The sequence below is a fragment of the Oncorhynchus nerka genome, linkage group LG9b, assembly GCF_034236695.1.
Source record: "Oncorhynchus nerka isolate Pitt River linkage group LG9b, Oner_Uvic_2.0, whole genome shotgun sequence".
NCBI lineage: Eukaryota > Metazoa > Chordata > Actinopteri > Salmoniformes > Salmonidae > Oncorhynchus > Oncorhynchus nerka.
Genome location: NC_088424.1, coordinates 42987228 through 43006072, shown reverse-complemented (window position 1 = coordinate 43006072; position 18845 = coordinate 42987228). Strand labels below are relative to the sequence as shown.

General features: G+C 52.8%; 1 protein-coding gene across 4 annotated transcripts in view; it reads left to right on the top strand.

Moving 5' to 3' along the window:
- LOC115119366 (rho guanine nucleotide exchange factor 18-like) overlaps positions 1-18845 on the top strand; it is a 76934-nt gene that overhangs the window by 48606 nt on the left and 9483 nt on the right. For all 4 annotated transcript variants that reach the window (XM_065013751.1, XM_065013748.1, XM_065013749.1 and 1 more), the window contains 2 exons: positions 10473-10655; positions 12156-12308. In XM_065013751.1, coding sequence (XP_064869823.1) covers positions 10473-10655; positions 12156-12308 — 336 coding nt within the window. The remainder of the gene's footprint in view (positions 1-10472; positions 10656-12155; positions 12309-18845) is intronic.

Genomic DNA, 18845 nt, shown 5'->3' with positions numbered 1-18845 from the left:
CTCCCTAGTCTGAAGTGTGTATCCCTGCCTCTCCCTTGTCTGAAGTGTGTCTCCCTAGTCTGAAGTGTGTCTCCCTGCCTCTCCCTAGTCTGAAGTGTGTCTCCCTAGTCTGAAGTGTGTCTCCCTAGTCTGAAGTGTGTCTCCCTAGTCTGAAGTGTGTCTCCCTAGTCTGAAGTGAGTCCCCTGCCTCTCCCTAGTCTGAAGTGTGTCTCCCTGCCTCTCCCTAGTCTGAAGTGTGTCTCCCTAGTCTGAAGTCTGTCCCCTGCCTCTCCCTAGTCTGAAGTGTGTCCGCCTGCCTCTCCCTAGTCTGAAGTGTGTCCCCCTGCCTCTCCCTAGTCTGAAGTGTGTCCCCTGCCTCTCCCTAGTCTGAAGTGTGTCTCCCTAGTCTGAAGTGTGTCTCCCTGCCTCTCCCTAGTCTGAAGTGTGTCCCTGTCTGAAGTGTCTCCCTAGTCTGAAGTGTGTCTCCCTAGTCTGAAGTGTGTCCCCTGTCTGAAGTGTGTCTCCCTAGTCTGAAGTGTGTCTCCCTAGTCTGAGTGTGTCTCCCTAGTCTGAAGTGTGTCCCCTGTGTCTCCCTAGTCTGAAGTGTGTCTCCCTAGTCCTCCCTAGTCTGAAGTGTGTCTCCTGCCTCTCCCTAGTCTGAAGTGTGTCCCCTGCCTCTCCCTAGTCTGAAGTGTGTCCCCTGCCTCTCCCTAGTCTGAAGTGTGTCCCCTCTCCCTAGTCTGAAGTGTGTCCCCCTGCCTCTCCCTAGTCTGAAGTGTGTCCCCTGCCTCTCCCTAGTCTGAAGTGTGTCCCCCTGCCTCTCCCTAGTCTGAAGTGTGTCCCCTGCCTCTCCCTAGTCTGAAGTGTGTCCCCTGCCTCTCCCTAGTCTGAAGTGTGTCCCCTGCCTCTCCCTAGTCTGAAGTGTGTCCCCTGCCTCTCCCTAGTCTGAAGTGTGTCCCCTGCCTCTCCCTAGTCTGAAGTGTGTCCCCTGCCTCTCCCTAGTCTGAAGTGTGTCCCCTGCCTCTCCCTAGTCTGAAGTGTGTCCCCTGCCTCTCCCTAGTCTGAAGTGTGTCCCCTGCCTCCCTAGTCTGAAGTGTGTCCCCTGCCTCTCCCTAGTCTGAAGTGTGTCCCCTGCCTCTCCTAGTCTGAAGTGTGTCCCCTGCCTCTCCTAGTCTGAAGTGTGTCCCCTGCCTCTCCCTAGTCTGAAGTGTGTCCCTAGTCTGAAGTGTGTCCCCTGCCTCTCCCTAGTCTGAAGTGTGTCCCCCTGCCTCTCCCTAGTCTGAAGTGTGTCCCCTGCCTCTCCTAGTCTGAAGTGTGTCCCCTGCCTCTCCTAGTCTGAAGTGTGTCTCCCTAGTCTGAAGTGTGTCCCCTGCCTCTCCCTAGTCTGAAGTGTGTCCCCTGCCTCTCCCTAGTCTGAAGTGTGTCCCCTGCCTCTCCCTAGTCTGAAGTGTGTCCCCTGCCTCTCCCTAGTCTGAAGTGTGTCCCCTGCCTCTCCCTAGTCTGAAGTGTGTCCCCTGTCTCCCTAGTCTGAAGTGTGTCCCCTGCCTCTCCCTAGTCTGAAGTGTGTCTCCCTGCCTCTCCCTAGTCTGAAGTGTGTCTCCCTGCCTCTCCCTAGTCTGAAGTGTGTCTCCCTAGTCTGAAGTGTGTCTCCCTAGTCTGAAGTGTGTCTCCCTAGTCTGAAGTGTGTCTCCCTAGTCTGAAGTGTGTCTCCCTGCCTGAAGTGTGTCTCCCTAGTCTGAAGTGTGTCTGAAGTGTGTCTCCCTAGTCTGAAGTGTGTCTCCTGCCTCTCCCTAGTCTGAAGTGTGTCTCCCTGAAGTGTGTCTCCCTAGTCTGAAGTGTGTCCCCTGCCTCTCCTAGTCTGAAGTGTGTCCCCTGCCTCTCCTAGTCTGAAGTGTCTCCCTGCCTCTCCCTAGTCTGAAGTGTGTCCCCTGCCTCTCCCTAGTCTGAAGTGTGTCCCCTGCCTCTCCCTAGTCTGAAGTGTGTCCCCTGCCTCTCCTAGTCTGAAGTGTGTCCCCCTGCCTCTCCCTAGTCTGAAGTGTGTCCCCCTGCCTCTCCCTAGTCTGAAGTGTGTCCCCTGCCTCTCCCTAGTCTGAAGTGTGTCCCCTGCCTCTCCCTAGTCTGAAGTGTGTCTCCCTAGTCTGAAGTGTGTCTCCCTAGTCTGAAGTGTGTCTCCCTGCCTCTCCCTAGTCTGAAGTGTGTCCCCTGCCTCTCCCTAGTCTGAAGTGTGTCCCCTGCCTCTCCCTAGTCTGAAGTGTGTCCCCTGCCTCTCCCTAGTCTGAAGTGTGTCCCCTGCCTCTCCCTAGTCTGAAGTGTGTCCCCTGCCTCTCCCTAGTCTGAAGTGTGTCCCCTGCCTCTCCCTAGTCTGAAGTGTGTCCCCTGCCTCTCCCTAGTCTGAAGTGTGTCCCCTGCCTCTCCCTAGTCTGAAGTGTGTCCCCTGCCTCTCCCTAGTCTGAAGTGTGTCCCCTGCCTCTCCCTAGTCTGAAGTGTGTCCCCTGCCTCTCCCTAGTCTGAAGTGTGTCCCCTGCCTCTCCCTAGTCTGAAGTGTGTCCCCTGCCTCTCCCTAGTCTGAAGTGTGTCCCCTGCCTCTCCCTAGTCTGAAGTGTGTCCCCTGCCTCTCCCTAGTCTGAAGTGTGTCCCCTGCCTCTCCCTAGTCTGAAGTGTGTCCCCTGCCTCTCCCTAGTCTGAAGTGTGTCCCCCTGCCTCTCCCTAGTCTGAAGTGTGTCCCCTGCCTCTCCCTAGTCTGAAGTGTGTCCCCTGCCTCTCCCTAGTCTGAAGTGTGTCCCCTGCCTCTCCCTTGTCTGAAGTGTGTCCCCTGCCTCTCCCTAGTCTGAAGTGTGTCCCCTGCCTCTCCCTAGTCTGAAGTGTGTCCCCTGCCTCTCCCTAGTCTGAAGTGTGTCCCCTGCCTCTCCTAGTCTGAAGTGTGTGTCCCTGCTCTCCCTAGTCTGAAGTGTGTGTCCCTGCCTCTCCCTAGTCTGATGTGTGTCTCCCTGCCTCTCCCTAGTCTGAAGTGTGTGTCCCTGCCTCTCCCTAGTCTGAAGTGTGTGTCCCTGCCTCTCCCTAGTCTGAAGTGTGTGTCCCTGCCTCTCCCTAGTCTGAAGTGTGTCTCCCTGCCTCTCCCTAGTCTGAAGTGTGTCCCCTGCCTCTCCCTAGTCTGAAGTGTGTCTCCCTGCCTCTCCCTAGTCTGAAGTGTGTCCCCTGCCTCTCCCTAGTCTGAAGTGTGTCCCCCTGCCTCTCCCTAGTCTGAAGTGTGTCCCCTGCCTCTCCCTAGTCTGAAGTGTGTCCTCCTGCCTCTCCCTAGTCTGAAGTGTGTCCCCTGCCTCTCCCTAGTCTGAAGTGTGTCCCCTGCCTCTCCCTAGTCTGAAGTGTGTCTCCCTAGTCTGAAGTGTGTCCCTGCCTCTCCTAGTCTGAAGTGTGTGTCTCCCTAGTCTGAAGTGTGTCTCCCTAGTCTGAAGTGTGTCTCCCTGCCTCTCCCTAGTCTGAAGTGTGTCCCCTGCCTCTCCCTAGTCTGAAGTGTGTCTCCCTAGTCTGAAGTGTGTCCCCCTGCCTCTCCCTAGTCTGAAGTGTGTCCCCCTGCCTCTCTCTAGTCTGAAGTGTGTGCCTCCCCTAGTCTGAAGTGTGTCCCCCTGCCTCTCCTAGTCTGAAGTGTGTCTCCTGTCTGAAGTGTGTCTCCCTGCCTCCTAGTCTGAAGTGTGTCCCCTGCCTCTCCTAGTCTGAAGTGTGTCCCCTGCCTCTCCCTAGTCTGAAGTGTGTCCCCCTGCCTCTCCCTAGTCTGAAGTGTGTCTCCCTGCCTCTCCCTAGTCTGAAGTGTGTCCCCTGCCTCTCCCTAGTCTGAAGTGTGTCTCCCTAGTCTGAAGTGTGTCCCTGCCTCTCCCTAGTCTGAAGTGTGTCTCCCTAGTCTGAAGTGTGTCTCCCTAGTCTGAAGTGTGTCTCCCTAGTCTGAAGTGTGTCCCCTGTCTGAAGTGTGTCTCCCTAGTCTGAAGTGTGTCTCCCTAGTCTGAAGTGTGTGTCTCCTAGTCTGAAGTGTGTCTCCCTAGTCTGAAGTGTGTCTCCCTAGTCTGAAGTGTGTCTCCCTAGTCTGAAGTGTGTCTCCCTAGTCTGAAGTGTGTCTCCCTAGTCTGAAGTGTGTCTCCCTAGTCTGAAGTGTGTCTCCCTAGTCTGAAGTGTGTCTCCCTAGTCTGAAGTGTGTCCCCTGCCTCTCCCTAGTCTGAAGTGTGTCCCCTGCCTCTCCCTAGTCTGAAGTGTGTCTCCCTGCCTCTCCCTAGTCTGAAGTGTGTCTCCTGCCTCTCCCTTGTCTGAAGTGTGTCCCCCTGCCTCTCCCTAGTCTGAAGTGTGTCCCCTGCCTCTCCCTAGTCTGAAGTGTGTCCCCTGCCTCTCCCTAGTCTGAAGTGTGTCCCCTGCCTCTCCCTAGTCTGAAGTGTGTCCCCTGCCTCTCCCTAGTCTGAAGTGTGTCTCCCTAGTCTGAAGTGTGTCTCCCTAGTCTGAAGTGTGTCTCCCTGCCTCTCCCTAGTCTGAAGTGTGTCCCCTGCCTCTCCCTAGTCTGAAGTGTGTCCCCTGCCTCTCCCTAGTCTGAAGTGTGTCCCCTGCCTCTCCCTAGTCTGAAGTGTGTCCCCTGCCTCTCCCTAGTCTGAAGTGTGTCCCCTGCCTCTCCTAGTCTGAAGTGTGTCCCCTGCCTCTCCCTAGTCTGAAGTGTGTCCCCTGCCTCTCCCTAGTCTGAAGTGTGTCCCCTGCCTCTCCCTAGTCTGAGTGTGTCCCCTGCCTCTCCCTAGTCTGAAGTGTGTCCCCTGCCTCTCCCTAGTCTGAAGTGTGTCTCCCTGCCTCTCCCTAGTCTGAAGTGTGTCCCCTGCCTCTCCCTAGTCTGAAGTGTGTCCCCCTGCCTCTCCCTAGTCTGAAGTGTGTCTCCCTGCCTCTCCCTAGTCTGAAGTGTGTCTCCCTAGTCTGAAGTGTGTCTCCCTAGTCTGAAGTGTGTCTCCCTAGTCTGAAGTGTGTCCCCTGCCTCTCCCTAGTCTGAAGTGTGTCCCCTGCCTCTCCCTAGTCTGAAGTGTGTCCCCCTGCCTCTCCCTAGTCTGAAGTGTGTCCCCTGCCTCTCCCTAGTCTGAAGTGTGTCCCCTGCCTCTCCCTAGTCTGCAGTGTGTCCCCTGCCTCTCCCTAGTCTGAAGTGTGTCCCCTGCCTCTCCCTAGTCTGAAGTGTGTCCCCTGCCTCTCCCTTGTCTGAAGTGTGTCCCCTGCCTCTCCCTAGTCTGAAGTGTGTCCCCCTGCCTCTCCCTAGTCTGAAGTGTGTCCCCTGCCTCTCCTAGTCTGAAGTGTGTCCCCTGCCTCTCCCTAGTCTGAAGTGTGTCCCCTGCCTCTCCCTAGTCTGAAGTGTGTCCCCTGCCTTTCCCTAGTCTGAAGTGTGTCTCCCTAGTCTGAAGTGTGTCTCCCTGCCTCTCCCTAGTCTGAAGTGTGTCCCCTGCCTCTCCCTAGTCTGAAGTGTGTCTCCCTGCCTCTCCCTAGTCTGAAGTGTGTCCCCCTGCCTCTCCCTAGTCTGAAGTGTGTCCCCCTGCCTCTCCCTAGTCTGAAGTGTGTCCCCCTGCCTCTCCCTAGTCTGAAGTGTGTCTCCCTGCCTCTCCCTGTCTGAAGTGTGTCTCCCTGCCTCTCCCTTGTCTGAAGTGTGTCCCCTGCCTCTCCCTAGTCTGAAGTGTGTCCCCCTGCCTCTCCCTAGTCTGAAGTGTGTCCCCTGCCTCTCCCTAGTCTGAAGTGTGTCCCCCTGCCTCTCCCTAGTCTGAAGTGTGTCTCCCTGCCTCTCCCTAGTCTGAAGTGTGTCTCCCTAGTCTGAAGTGTGTCTCCCTAGTCTGAAGTGTGTCTCCCTAGTCTGAAGTGTGTCTCCCTAGTCTGAAGTGTGTCTCCCTAGTCTGAAGTGTGTCTCCCTAGTCTGAAGTGTGTCTCCTAGTCTGAAGTGTGTCTCCCTAGTCTGAAGTGTGTCTCCCTAGTCTGAAGTGTGTCCCCTGTCTGAAGTGTGTCTCCCTAGTCTGAAGTGTGTCTCCCTAGTCTGAAGTGTGTCTCCCTAGTCTGAAGTGTGTCTCCCTAGTCTGAAGTGTGTCTCCCTAGTCTGAAGTGTGTCTCCCTAGTCTGAAGTGTGTCTCCCTAGTCTGAAGTGTGTCTCCCTAGTCTGAAGTGTGTCTCCCTAGTCTGAAGTGTGTCTCCCTAGTCTGAAGTGTGTCTCCCTAGTCTGAAGTGTGTCTCCCTGCCTCTCCCTTGTCTGAAGTGTGTCCCCTGCCTCTCCCTAGTCTGAAGTGTGTCCCCCTGCCTCTCCCTAGTCTGAAGTGTGTCCCCCTGCCTCTCCCTAGTCTGAAGTGTGTCCCCTGCCTCTCCCTAGTCTGAAGTGTGTCCCCTGCCTCTCCCTAGTCTGAAGTGTGTCCCCTGCCTCTCCTAGTCTGAAGTGTGTCCCCTGCCTCTCCTAGTCTGAAGTGTGTCCCCTGCCTCTCCCTAGTCTGAAGTGTGTCCCCTGCCTCTCCCTAGTCTGAAGTGTGTCCCCTGCCTCTCCCTAGTCTGAAGTGTGTCTCCCTAGTCTGAAGTGTGTCCCCTGCCTCTCCCTAGTCTGAAGTGTGTGCCTCCCTGTCTGAAGTCTGTCCCTAGTCTGAAGTGTGTCTCCCTAGTTTGAAGTGTGTCTCCTAGTTTGAAGTGTGTCTCCCTAGTCTGAAGTGTGTCCCCTGTCTGAAGTGTGTCTCCCTAGTCTGAAGTGTGTCTCCTAGTCTGAAGTGTGTCTCCCTAGTCTGAAGTGTGTCTCCCTAGTCTGAAGTGTGTCTCCTAGTCTGAAGTGTGTCCCCCTCTCCCTAGTCTGAAGTGTGTCTCCCTAGTCTGAAGTGTGTCTCCTAGTCTGAAGTGTGTCTAGTCTGAAGTGTGTCTCCCTAGTCTGAAGTGTGTTTCCCTAGTCTGAAGTCTGTCCCCTGCCTCTCCCTAGTCTGAAGTGTGTCCGCCTGCCTCTCCCTAGTCTGAAGTGTGTCCCCCTGCCTCTCCCTAGTCTGAAGTGTGTCCCCTGCCTCTCCCTAGTCTGAAGTGTGTCTCCCTAGTCTGAAGTGTGTCTCCCTAGTCTGAAGTGTGTTTCCCTAGTCTGAAGTGTGTCTCCCTAGTCTGAAGTGTGTCCCCTGCCTCTCCCTAGTCTGAAGTGTGTCCCCCTGCCTCTCCCTAGTCTGAAGTGTGTCTCCCTGCCTCTCCCTAGTCTGAAGTGTGTCTCCTGCCTCTCCCTTGTCTGAAGTGTGTCCCCCTGCCTCTCCCTAGTCTGAAGTGTGTCCCCTGCCTCTCCCTAGTCTGAAGTGTGTCCCCTGCCTCTCCCTAGTCTGAAGTGTGTCCCCTGCCTCTCCCTAGTCTGAAGTGTGTCCCCTGCCTCTCCCTAGTCTGAAGTGTGTCTCCCTAGTCTGAAGTGTGTCTCCCTGCCTCTCCCTAGTCTGAAGTGTGTCTCCCTAGTCTGAAGTGTGTCTCCCTAGTCTGAAGTGTGTCTCCCTAGTCTGAAGTGAGTCCCCTGCCTCTCCCTAGTCTGAAGTGTGTCCCCCTGCCTCTCCCTAGTCTGAAGTGTGTCCCCCTGCCTCTCCCTAGTCTGAAGTGTGTCCCCTGCCTCTCCCTAGTCTGAAGTGTGTCCCCCTGCCTCTCCCTAGTCTGAAGTGTGTCCCCTGCCTCTCCCTAGTCTGAAGTGTGTCTCCCTGCCTCTCCCTTGTCTGAAGTGTGTCCCCCTTCCTCTCCCTAGTCTGAAGTGTGTCCCCTGCCTCTCCCTAGTCTGAAGTGTGTCCCCTGCCTCTCCCTAGTCTGAAGTGTGTCCCCCTGCCTCTCCCTAGTCTGAAGTGTGTCCCCCTGCCTCTCCCTAGTCTGAAGTGTGTCCCCTGCCTCTCCCTAGTCTGAAGTGTGTCTCCCTAGTCTGAAGTGTGTCTCCCTGCCTCTCCCTTGTCTGAAGTGTGTCCCCTGCCTCTCCCTAGTCTGAAGTGTGTCCCCCTGCCTCTCCCTAGTCTGAAGTGTGTCCCCTGCCTCTCCCTAGTCTGAAGTGTGTCCCCTGCCTCTCCCTAGTCTGAAGTGTGTCCCCTGCATCTCCCTAGTCTGAAGTGTGTCCCCCTGCCTCTCCCTAGTCTGAAGTGTGTCCCCCTGCCTCTCCCTAGTCTGAAGTGTGTCTCCCTAGTCTGAAGTGAGTCCCCTGCCTCTCCCTAGTCTGAAGTGTGTCTCCCTGCCTCTCCCTAGTCTGAAGTGTGTCTCCCTAGTCTGAAGTGTGTCTCCCTGCCTCTCCCTAGTCTGAAGTGTGTCTCCCTAGTCTGAAGTGTGTCTCCCTAGTCTGAAGTGTGTCCCCTGCCTCTCCCTAGTCTGAAGTGTGTCCCCTGCCTCTCCCTAGTCTGAAGTGTGTCCCCTGCCTCTCCCTAGTCTGAAGTGTGTCCCCTGCCTCTCCCTAGTCTGAAGTGTGTCCCCCTGCCTCTCCCTAGTCTGAAGTGTGTCCCCTGCCTCTCCCTAGTCTGAAGTGTGTCCCCTGCCTCTCCCTAGTCTGAAGTGTGTCCCCTGCCTCTCCCTAGTCTGAAGTGTGTCTCCCTAGTCTGAAGTGTGTCCCCCTGCCTCTCCCTAGTCTGAAGTGTGTCCCCTGCCTCTCCCTAGTCTGAAGTGTGTCTCCCTAGTCTGAAGTGTGTCCCCTGCCTCTCCCTAGTCTGAAGTGTGTCCCCTGCCTCTCCCTAGTCTGAAGTGTGTCCCCTGCCTCTCCCTAGTCTGAAGTGTGTCCCCTGCCTCTCCCTAGTCTGAAGTGTGTCTCCCTAGTCTGAAGTGTGTCTCCCTGCCTCTCCCTAGTCTGAAGTGTGTCTCCCTAGTCTGAAGTGTGTCTCCCTAGTCTGAAGTGTGTCTCCCTAGTCTGAAGTGTGTCTCCCTAGTCTGAAGTGTGTCTCCCTAGTCTGAAGTGTGTCTCCCTAGTCTGAAGTGTGTCTCCCTAGTCTGAAGTGTGTCTCCCTAGTCTGAAGTGTGTCTCCCTAGTCTGAAGTGTGTCTCCCTAGTCTGAAGTGTGTCTCCCTAGTCTGAAGTGTGTCTCCCTAGTCTGAAGTGTGTCTCCCTAGTCTGAAGTGTGTCTCCCTGCCTCTCCCTAGTCTGAAGTGTGTCTCCCTGCCTCTCCCTAGTCTGAAGTGTGTCCCCTGCCTCTCCCTAGTCTGAAGTGTGTCCCCTGCCTCTCCCTAGTCTGAAGTGTGTCCCTGCCTCTCCCTAGTCTGAAGTGTGTCCCCTGCCTCTCCCTAGTCTGAAGTGTGTCCCCTGCCTCTCCCTAGTCTGAAGTGTGTCCCCTGCCTCTCCCTAGTCTGAAGTGTGTCCCCTGCCTCTCCCTAGTCTGAAGTGTGTCCCCTGCCTCTCCCTAGTCTGAAGTGTGTCCCCTGCCTCTCCCTAGTCTGAAGTGTGTCCCCTGCCTCTCCCTAGTCTGAAGTGTGTCCCCTGCCTCTCCCTAGTCTGAAGTGTGTCTCCCTGCCTCTCCCTAGTCTGAAGTGTGTCTCCCTAGTCTGAAGTGTGTCCCCTGCCTCTCCCTAGTCTGAAGTGTGTCCCCTGCCTCTCCCTAGTCTGAAGTGTGTCCCCCTGCCTCTCCCTAGTCTGAAGTGTGTCCCCTGCCTCTCCCTAGTCTGAAGTGTGTCTCCCTAGTCTGAAGTGTGTCCCTGCCTCTCCCTAGTCTGAAGTGTGTCCCCTGCCTCTCCCTAGTCTGAAGTGTGTCCCCTGCCTCTCCCTAGTCTGAAGTGTGTCCCCTGCCTCCCTAGTCTGAAGTGTGTCCCCTGCCTCTCCTAGTCTGAAGTGTGTCCCCTGCCTCTCCCTAGTCTGAAGTGTGTCCCCTGCCTCTCCCTAGTCTGAAGTGTGTCTCCCTAGTCTGAAGTGTGTCCCCCTGCCTCTCCCTAGTCTGAAGTGTGTCTCCCTAGTCTGAAGTGTGTCCCCCTGCCTCTCCCTAGTCTGAAGTGTGTCTCCCTAGTCTGAAGTGTGTCTCCCTAGTCTGAAGTGTGTCTCCCTAGTCTGAAGTGTGTCTCCCTAGTCTGAAGTGTGTCTCCCTGCCTCTCCCTTGTCTGAAGTGTGTCTCCCTGCCTCTCCCTAGTCTGAAGTGTGTCTCCCTAGTCTGAAGTGTGTCCCCTGCCTCTCCCTAGTCTGAAGTGTGTCTCCCTGCCTCTCCCTTGTCTGAAGTGTCTCCCTGCCTCTCCCTAGTCTGAAGTGTGTCCCCCTGCCTCTCCCTAGTCTGAAGTGTGTCCCCTGCCTCTCCCTAGTCTGAAGTGTGTCCCCCTGCCTCTCCCTAGTCTGAAGTGTGTCCCCCTGCCTCTCCCTAGTCTGAAGTGTGTCTCCCTAGTCTGAAGTGTGTCTCCCTAGTCTGAAGTGTGTCCCCTGCCTCTCCCTAGTCTGAAGTGTGTCCCCCTGCCTCTCCCTAGTCTGAAGTGTGGGCTATTCACGTTCAAGCAGGAAGGAAATACATCTAGTATGATGAGTTTTGCATCATATGCCCTCTGCCTCCTGGTGTTAAGTATGTCCACTGTCCCTCTCCGTAGGCCATCGTCTCCCAGCAGGACAGCCACATTGAGCTCCAGCGTGCCTCTCATTTGGTGCGTGAGCGTCCGGTTCGCAACCGAGGCAACATGCTCCTGGAGCAGGAGAAACAACGTAACCTGGAGAAACAGAGAGAAGAGGTGGCCAACTTCCACAAGCTGCAGACACAGCACCGTCAAAACCAGGTACAATACAGTTTATTGTGGTAGGGAAACGGAGGTAGGGAAATTCAAATTCAACTCTGGACCTCGAAGTCAGATCCACAGTTTTTTTCCCATGGTTCCCCTTTAATCAGGGACTGGTTTAGCCCTAGGACACCAGGTGGGTGATTCCCCTCTAATCAGGGACTGATTTAGCCCTAGGACACCAGGTGGGTGATTCCCCTTTAATCAGGGACTGATTTAACCATAGGACACCAGGTGGGTGATTCCCCTTTAATCAGGGACTGATTTAGCCCTAGGACACCAGGTGGGTGATTCTCCTCTAATCAGGGACTGATTTAGCCCTAGGACACCAGGTGGGTGATTCTCCTCTAATCAGGGACTGATTTAGCCCTAGGACACCAGGTGGGTGATTCCCCTCTAATCAGGGACTGATTTAGCCCTAGGACACCAGGTGGGTGATTCCCCTCTAATCAGGGACTGATTTAGCCCTAGGACACCAGGTGGGTGATTCCCCTCTAATCAGGGACTGATTTAGCCCTAGGACACCAGGTGGGTGATTCCCTTCTAATCAGGGACTGATTTAGCACCTAGGACACCAGGTGGGTGATTCTCCTCTAATCAGGGACTGATTTAGCCCTAGGACACCAGGTGGGTGATTCCCCTCTAATCAGGGACTGATTTAGCCCTAGGACACCAGGTGGGTGATTCCCCTCTAATCAGGGACTGATTTAGCACCTAGGACACCAGGTGGGTGATTCCCTTCTAATCAGGGACTGATTTAGCCCTAGGACACCAGGTGGGTGATTCCCCTCTAATCAGGGACTGATTTAGCCCTAGGACACCAGGTGGGTGATTCCCCTCTAATCAGGGACTGATTTAGCCCTAGGACACCAGGTGGGTGATTCCCTTCTAATCAGGGACTGATTTAGCACCTAGGACACCAGGTGGGTGATTCCCCTCTAATCAGGGACTGATTTAGCCCTAGGACACCAGGTGGGTGCAATTCATTATCTGGTAGAACAGAAATCCAGCAGGCTCCGGACCTCATAAGTTAAGAGTTGAATACCCCTGATGTAGTGGATCTATCTCATCTCTCTTTCCATCTCATCTCTCTTTCCATCTCATCTCTCTTTCCATCTCATCTCTCTTTCCATCTCATCTCTCTCTCCATCTCATCTCTCTCTCCATCTCATCTCACTCTCCATCTCATCTCTCACTCCATCTCATCTCTCACTCTCCATCTCATCTCTCACTCTCTATCTCATCTCTCACTCTCTCTCCATCTCATCTCTCACTCTCCATCTCATCTCACTCTCTCTCTCTCCATCTCTCCATCTCCATCTCCATCTCATCTCATCTCCATCTCATCTCTCTCTCCATCTCATCTCTCTCTCCATCTCATCTCTCACTCCATCTCATCTCTCTCTCCATCTCATCTCACTCTCTCTCTCTCTCCATCTCATCTCACTCTCTCTCTATCTCTCTCTCTCCATCTCATCTTTCATCCATCTCTATCCCCAGGCTCGCTGGGAGAAGGAGCGGGAGCGTCACCGGCTGCAGGCGGAGGTCCTAGAGGCGGAGCTAAGACAGAGAGAGGAGGAGTGTAGGAGACTGGAGAAGAAACTAGAGATGGAGAGAGAGGAGCTGGAGAGACAGAGAGAGACATACCAACAGGTTGCTGCTTCCTTACAATATAATAATATACAGGAGAAAATCTGACCTCTCTGAAATGAAAATGGATGGCCCTCCCTTCAGTGAAAATATATTTTTACCCTCCCTGAACGCTTGAAAAAGTGATCCTCCCCTATACCCCAAATAATAATTAAAACATAAAATGAATAGCAGAGAACATGCCAATCATTTACCCTCATTCCTAGGACAAACCAGAGTCTTAGATATTCAGTTTTAGAAACTGTTCTTCGTTTTGTAAGCATTACATGGCAAAGTACCCAGAAGGTTGTCAATTCACAGACTACCGCGGACAAGAGTAGGGGTGAAGAGACTGACTTGCTTCCATTGTAATAAAAGCACTAAATCCATCTTTTTTTTTTTACCTTTATTTAACCAGGCAAGTCAGTTAAGAACAAAATCTTATTTTCAATGACGGCCTAGGAACAGTGGGTTAACTGCCTGTTCAGGGGCAGAACGACAGATTTGTACCTTGTCAGCTCGGGGATTTGAACTTGCAACCTTCCGGTTACTAGCCCAACGCTCTAACCACTAGGCTACCCTGCCGCCCCTACGCTCTAACCACTAGGCTACCCTGCCGCCCCTACGCTCTAACCACTAGGCTACCCTGCCGCCTCTACGCTCTAACCACTAGGCTACCCTGCCGCCCCTACGCTCTAACCACTTGGCTACCCTGCCGCCCCTACGCTCTAACCACTTGGCTACCCTGCCGCCCCTACGCTCTAACCACTAGGCTACCCTGCCACCCCTATTCAGCTCTAACCACTTGGCTACCCTGCGTTTTGTACGCCTAACGCTAGGCTACCCTGCCACCCCTACACTCTAACCACTAGGCTACCCTGCCGCCCCCGCTCTAACCCTAAAGGCTACCCTGCCACCCCTACGCTCTAACCACCAGGCTAAGCCTCACGCTCTAACCACTAGGCTACCCTGCCGCCTCTGACGCTCTAGGACCACTAGGCTACCTGCCTCTACACTCTAACCACTAGGCTACCTGCCTCTACACTCTAACCACTAGGCTACCTGCCTCTGACACTTCTAACCACTAGGCTACCTGCCTCTACACTCTAACCACTAGGCTACCTGCCTCTACACTCTAACCACTAGGCTACCTGCCTCTACACTCTAACCACTAGGCTACCTGCCTCTACACTCTAACCACTAGGCTACCTGCCTCTACACTCTAACCACTAGGCTACTCTGCCGCCCCTACGCTCTAACCACTAGGCTACCCTGCCGCCCCTACGCTCTAACCACTAGGCTACCCTGCCGCCCCTACGCTCTAACCACTAGGCTACCCTGCCGCCTCTACGCTCTAACCACTAGGCTACCCTGCCGCCCCTACGCTCTAACCACTAGGCTACCCTGCCGCCCCTACGCTCTAACCACTAGGCTACCCTGCCTCCTCTACACTCTAACCACTAGGCTACCTGCCGCCCCTACACTCTAACCACTAGGCTACCCTGCCACCCCTACACTCTAACCACTAGGCTACCCTGCCCCTACACTCTAACCACCCCTACACTCTAACCACTAGGCTACCCTGCCGCCCCTACGCTCTAACCACTAGGCTACCCTGCCGCCCTACACTCTAACCAGGCTGCCCTAGGCTAACCACTAGGCTACCCTGCCACCTCTACACTCTAAGCACTAGGCTACCCTGCCGCCTCTACACTCTAACCACTAGGCTACCCCCGCCTCTACACTCTAACCACTAGGCTACCCTGCCGCCTCACACTCTAACCACTAGGCTACCCTGCCACCTCTACACTCTAACCACTAGGCTACCCTGCCTCCTCTACACTCTAACCACTAGGCTACCCTGCCTCCTCTACACTCTAACCACTAGGCTACCCTGCCGCCTACCTCTAACCACACTCTAACCACCACTAGGCTACCCTGGCCTCTACACTCTAACCACTAGGCTACCCTGCCCCCTCTACACTCTAACCACTAGGCTACCCTGCCACCTCTACACTCTAACCACTAGGCTACCCTGCCTCCTCTACACTCTAACCACTAGGCTACCCTGCCACCTCTACACTCTAACCACTAGGCTACCCTGCCGCCTCTACACTCTAACCACTAGGCTACCCTGCCGCCTCTACACTCTAACCACTAGGCTACCCTGCCTCCTCTACACTCTAACCACTAGGCTACCCTGCCGCCTCTACACTCTAACCACTAGGCTACCCTGCCTACCTCTAACCACTAGGCTACCCTCTACACTCTAACCACTAGGCTACCCTGCCACCTCTACGCTCTAACCACTAGGCTACCCTGCCGCCCCTACACTCTAACCACTAGGCTACCCTGCCGCCTCACGCCTCTAGGCACCCTGCCGCTACGCTCTAACCACTAGGCTACCCTGCTACCCCTCTACGCTCTAACCACTAGGCTACCCTGCCACCTCTACACTCTAACCACTAGGCTACCCTGCCTCCTCTACACTCTAACCACTAGGCTACCCTGCCACCTCTACACTCTAACCACTAGGCTACCCTGCCGCCTCTACACTCTAACCACTAGGCTACCCTGCCTCCTCTACACTCTAACCACTAGGCTACCCTGCCACCTCTACACTCTAACCACTAGGCTACCCTGCCGCCTCTACACTCTAACCACTAGGCTACCCTGCCACCTCTACACTCTAACCACTAGGCTACCCTGCCACCTCTACACTCTAACCACTAGGCTACCCTGCCGCCCCAGATCATATTTTTGCAGTCTAAGAAAAATGAGCCTTTTTATGAACGCATTTCATGCAATTCTATGTCATTTCTACGTGACTGTAGACGAGCAGAATCTATTTTAATACCACAACAGAGCATGACAACGAATGTGCACATACTGCAGTGGCAGATACATTTTGATCTCTATACAGGCTAGTGTTAAAAAAAAGTGGACAGTCTAACAGTGATAAAGTTGTCTATCAAGTGTAAAAATATATCAGAACAGAACAAGTTACGACTGAAGTATCTGATCATCAATGAATTTCAGAAAAATACATTAATTGTTTAACACAGCAGCCGCATATCATCAGGTAGGCCAATATACACTTGTAACTTTTTTTCATATGCAAAACTAGCATTTTCTAATTCATTCCACGATACTGTTGTTACAAAATAGATTTGTGTTGGCTGTGATTAGGACACGGAAATATAAGAGCCTCTGCTAGACTAAATTGAACAAACTAGGCATGCATAGCTCACCACATGATCCTCAAACCAGAGACTGGCCAAAGGCACTGTAGAATCACTGACTGTATAGCCTAGTAAGACATTTTTCATTAAATTATTATTTAATTCAAAGTATTTTTTAAAATGTAGTATTTCATCATAATAAATACATGTATAGGCATGTTGTTGAAATGCTGAGCGCTCCTGCTAGCTTCTTGCATGTCTCAAATGCTTCACAATGGATTTCTTAAATGGCCTTGAAATAATAATAATAATATAGCCTAAATAATACATTTGTTTGTTCCTTCTTAGGCTACCTGGCTGATTTAGAGTTAATATGTTTGTTCCTTCTTAGGCTACCTGGCTGATTTAGAGTTAATATGTTTGTTCCTTCTTAGGCTACCTGGCTGATTTAGAGTTAATATGTTTGTTCCTTCTTAGGCTACCTGGCTGATTTAGAGTTAATATGTTTGTTCCTTCTTAGGCTACCTGGCTGATTTAGAGTTAATATGTTTGTTCCTTCTTAGGCTACCTGGCTGATTTAGAGTTAATATGTTTGTTCCTTCTTAGGCTACCTGGCTGATTTAGAGTTAATATGTTTGTTCCTTCTTAGGCTACCTGGCTGATTTAGAGTTAATATGTTTGTTCCTTCTTAGGCTACCTGGCTGATTTAGAGTTAATATGTTTGTTCCTTCTTAGGCTACCTGGCTGATTTAGAGTTAATATGTTTGTTCCTTCTTAGGCTACCTGGCTGATTTAGAGTTAATATGTTTGTTCCTTCTTAGGCTACCTGGCTGATTTAGAGTTAATATGTTTGTTCCTTCTTAGGCTACCTGGCTGATTTTAATATGTTTGTTCCTTCTTAGGCTACCTGGCTGATTTAGAGTTAATATGTTTGTTCCTTCTTAGGCTACCTGGCTGATTTAGAGTTAATATGTTTGTTCCTTCTTAGGCTACCTGGCTGATTTAGAGTTAATATGTTTGTTCCTTCTTAGGCTACCTGGCTGATTTAGAGTTAATATGTTGTTTAATAGCGTGTTGAAATATTTGAATGTCAATTGAAAGTGACAGAATCACACATTACTTCCCAAGCCAAGTACATGTTTAGTCTCCTCGGCAACAGAAGGTTGTAGCGAAGACTCTGAATGTGATAGAGACAAACCATATGCATCGGAGTCACGTCTTTCCCAGCATTGTTCAGCTTGTTTCTAGCATGAAGCATTTGATTTTTTTTTTAGATTGAACCTTTATTTAACTAGGCAAGTCAGATAAGAACAAATTCTTATTTACAATGACAGCTTACACCGGCCAAACCCGGATGCTGGGCCAATTGTGCGCCACCCTATGGGACTCCCAGTCACGGCAGGTTGTGATACAGGCTAGATTCAAACCAGGGTATCTGTAGTGTCTTAGACCACTGTGATACAGCCTGAATGGAACCAGGGTGTTAGACCGCTGTGATACAGCCTGAATGGAACCAGGGTGTTAGACCGCTGTGATACAGCCTGAATGGAACCAGGGTGTTAGACCACTGTGATACAGCCTGAATGGAACCAGGGTGTTAGACCGCTGTGATACAGCCTGAATGGAACCAGGGTGTTGGACCACTGTGATACAGCCTGAATGGAACCAGGGTGTTAGACCGCTGTGATACAGCCTGAATGGAACCAGGGTGTTAGACCGCTGTGATACAGCCTGAATGGAACCAGGGTGTTAGACCGCTGTGATACAGCCTGAATGGAACCAGGGTGTTGGACCACTGTGATACAGCCTGAATGGAACCAGGGTGTTGGACCACTGTGATACAGCCTGAATGGAACCAGGGTGTTAGACCGCTGTGATACAGCCTGAATGGAACCAGGGTGTTAGACCGCTGTGATACAGCCTGAATGGAACCAGGGTGTTAGACCGCTGTGATACAGCCTGAATGGAACCAGGGTGTTAGACCACTGTGATGCAGGGTGTTAGACCACTGTGATACAGCCTGGATGGAACCAGGGTGTTAGACCGCTGTGATACAGCCTGAATGGAACCAGGGTGTTAGACCACTGTGATACAGCCTGAATGGAACCAGGGTGTTAGACCACTGTGATACAGCCTGGATGGAACCAGGGTGTTAGACCACTGCGATGCAGCCTGAATGGAACCAGGGTGTTAGACCGCTGCGATACAGCCTGGATGGAACCAGGGTGTTAGACCGCTGTGTTACAGCCTGGATGGAACCAGGGTGTTAGACCACTGTGATACAGCCTGGATGGAACCAGGGTGTTAGACCGCTGTGATACAGCCTGAATGGAACCAGGGTGTTAGACCACTGTGATACAGCCTGGATGGAACCAGGGTGTTAGACCACTGTGATACAGCCTGGATGGAACCAGGGTGTTAGACCACTGTGATACAGCCTGGATGGAACCAGGGTGTTAGACCACTGTGATACAGCCTGGATGGAACCAGGGTGTTAGACCACTGTGATACAGCCTGAATGGAACCAGGGTGTTAGACCACTGTGATACAGCCTGGATGGAACCAGGGTGTTAGACCACTGTGATACAGCCTGGATGGAACCAGGGTGTTAGACCACTGTGATACAGCCTGAATGGAACCAGGGTGTTAGACCACTGTGATACAGCCTGGATGGAACCAGGGTGTTAGACCACTGTGATACAGCCTGGATGGAACCAGGGTGTTAGACCACTGTGATACAGCCTGAATGGAACCAGGGTGTTAGACCACTGTGATACAGCCTGGATGGAACCAGGGTGTTAGACTGCGCCGCTCTGGAAAATTGTGGACTAAAGCGTTGTTCTATAATCAGGTCTCTAAAAAATACCTCTTAGGCTAACAAAGGGGTAGGTCTATGCTTTAAGCCATTTCCTTTAACAACAGCCACAATACCCTCACATACTGTACCCTCACATAACCCCTCAATACCAGATCTGGTTCGAACACACCAAGCTCTTCATTTAAGTCTGAGGTATTTATACGGAGTGCACGGTGACTGACAACATGTATGGATAGTAGCCTAGAAGACCAGAGGGAAGAGTGACCCCTATCTGCCCTCCAACCCCACTTCCAGCAGCATCTGATCTCCCATCCAGGGACCGACCAGGACCAACCCTGCATAGCTTCAGAGGCAAGCCAGTAGTCAGATGTAGTGTGGTATGTTGTTGACAGTGGAAGGTAGCCTAGCAGTCAGAGCAGTGGACCAGTAACCGAAAGGTTGCTGGTTCGAATACTCGAGTCGACATGGTGAAAAATCTGCCAGTGCCCTTGAGCAAGGCACTTATCCCTAATTTGCTTCAGGGTCACCGTGCTACTATGTCTGACCCTGTAAAACAACACA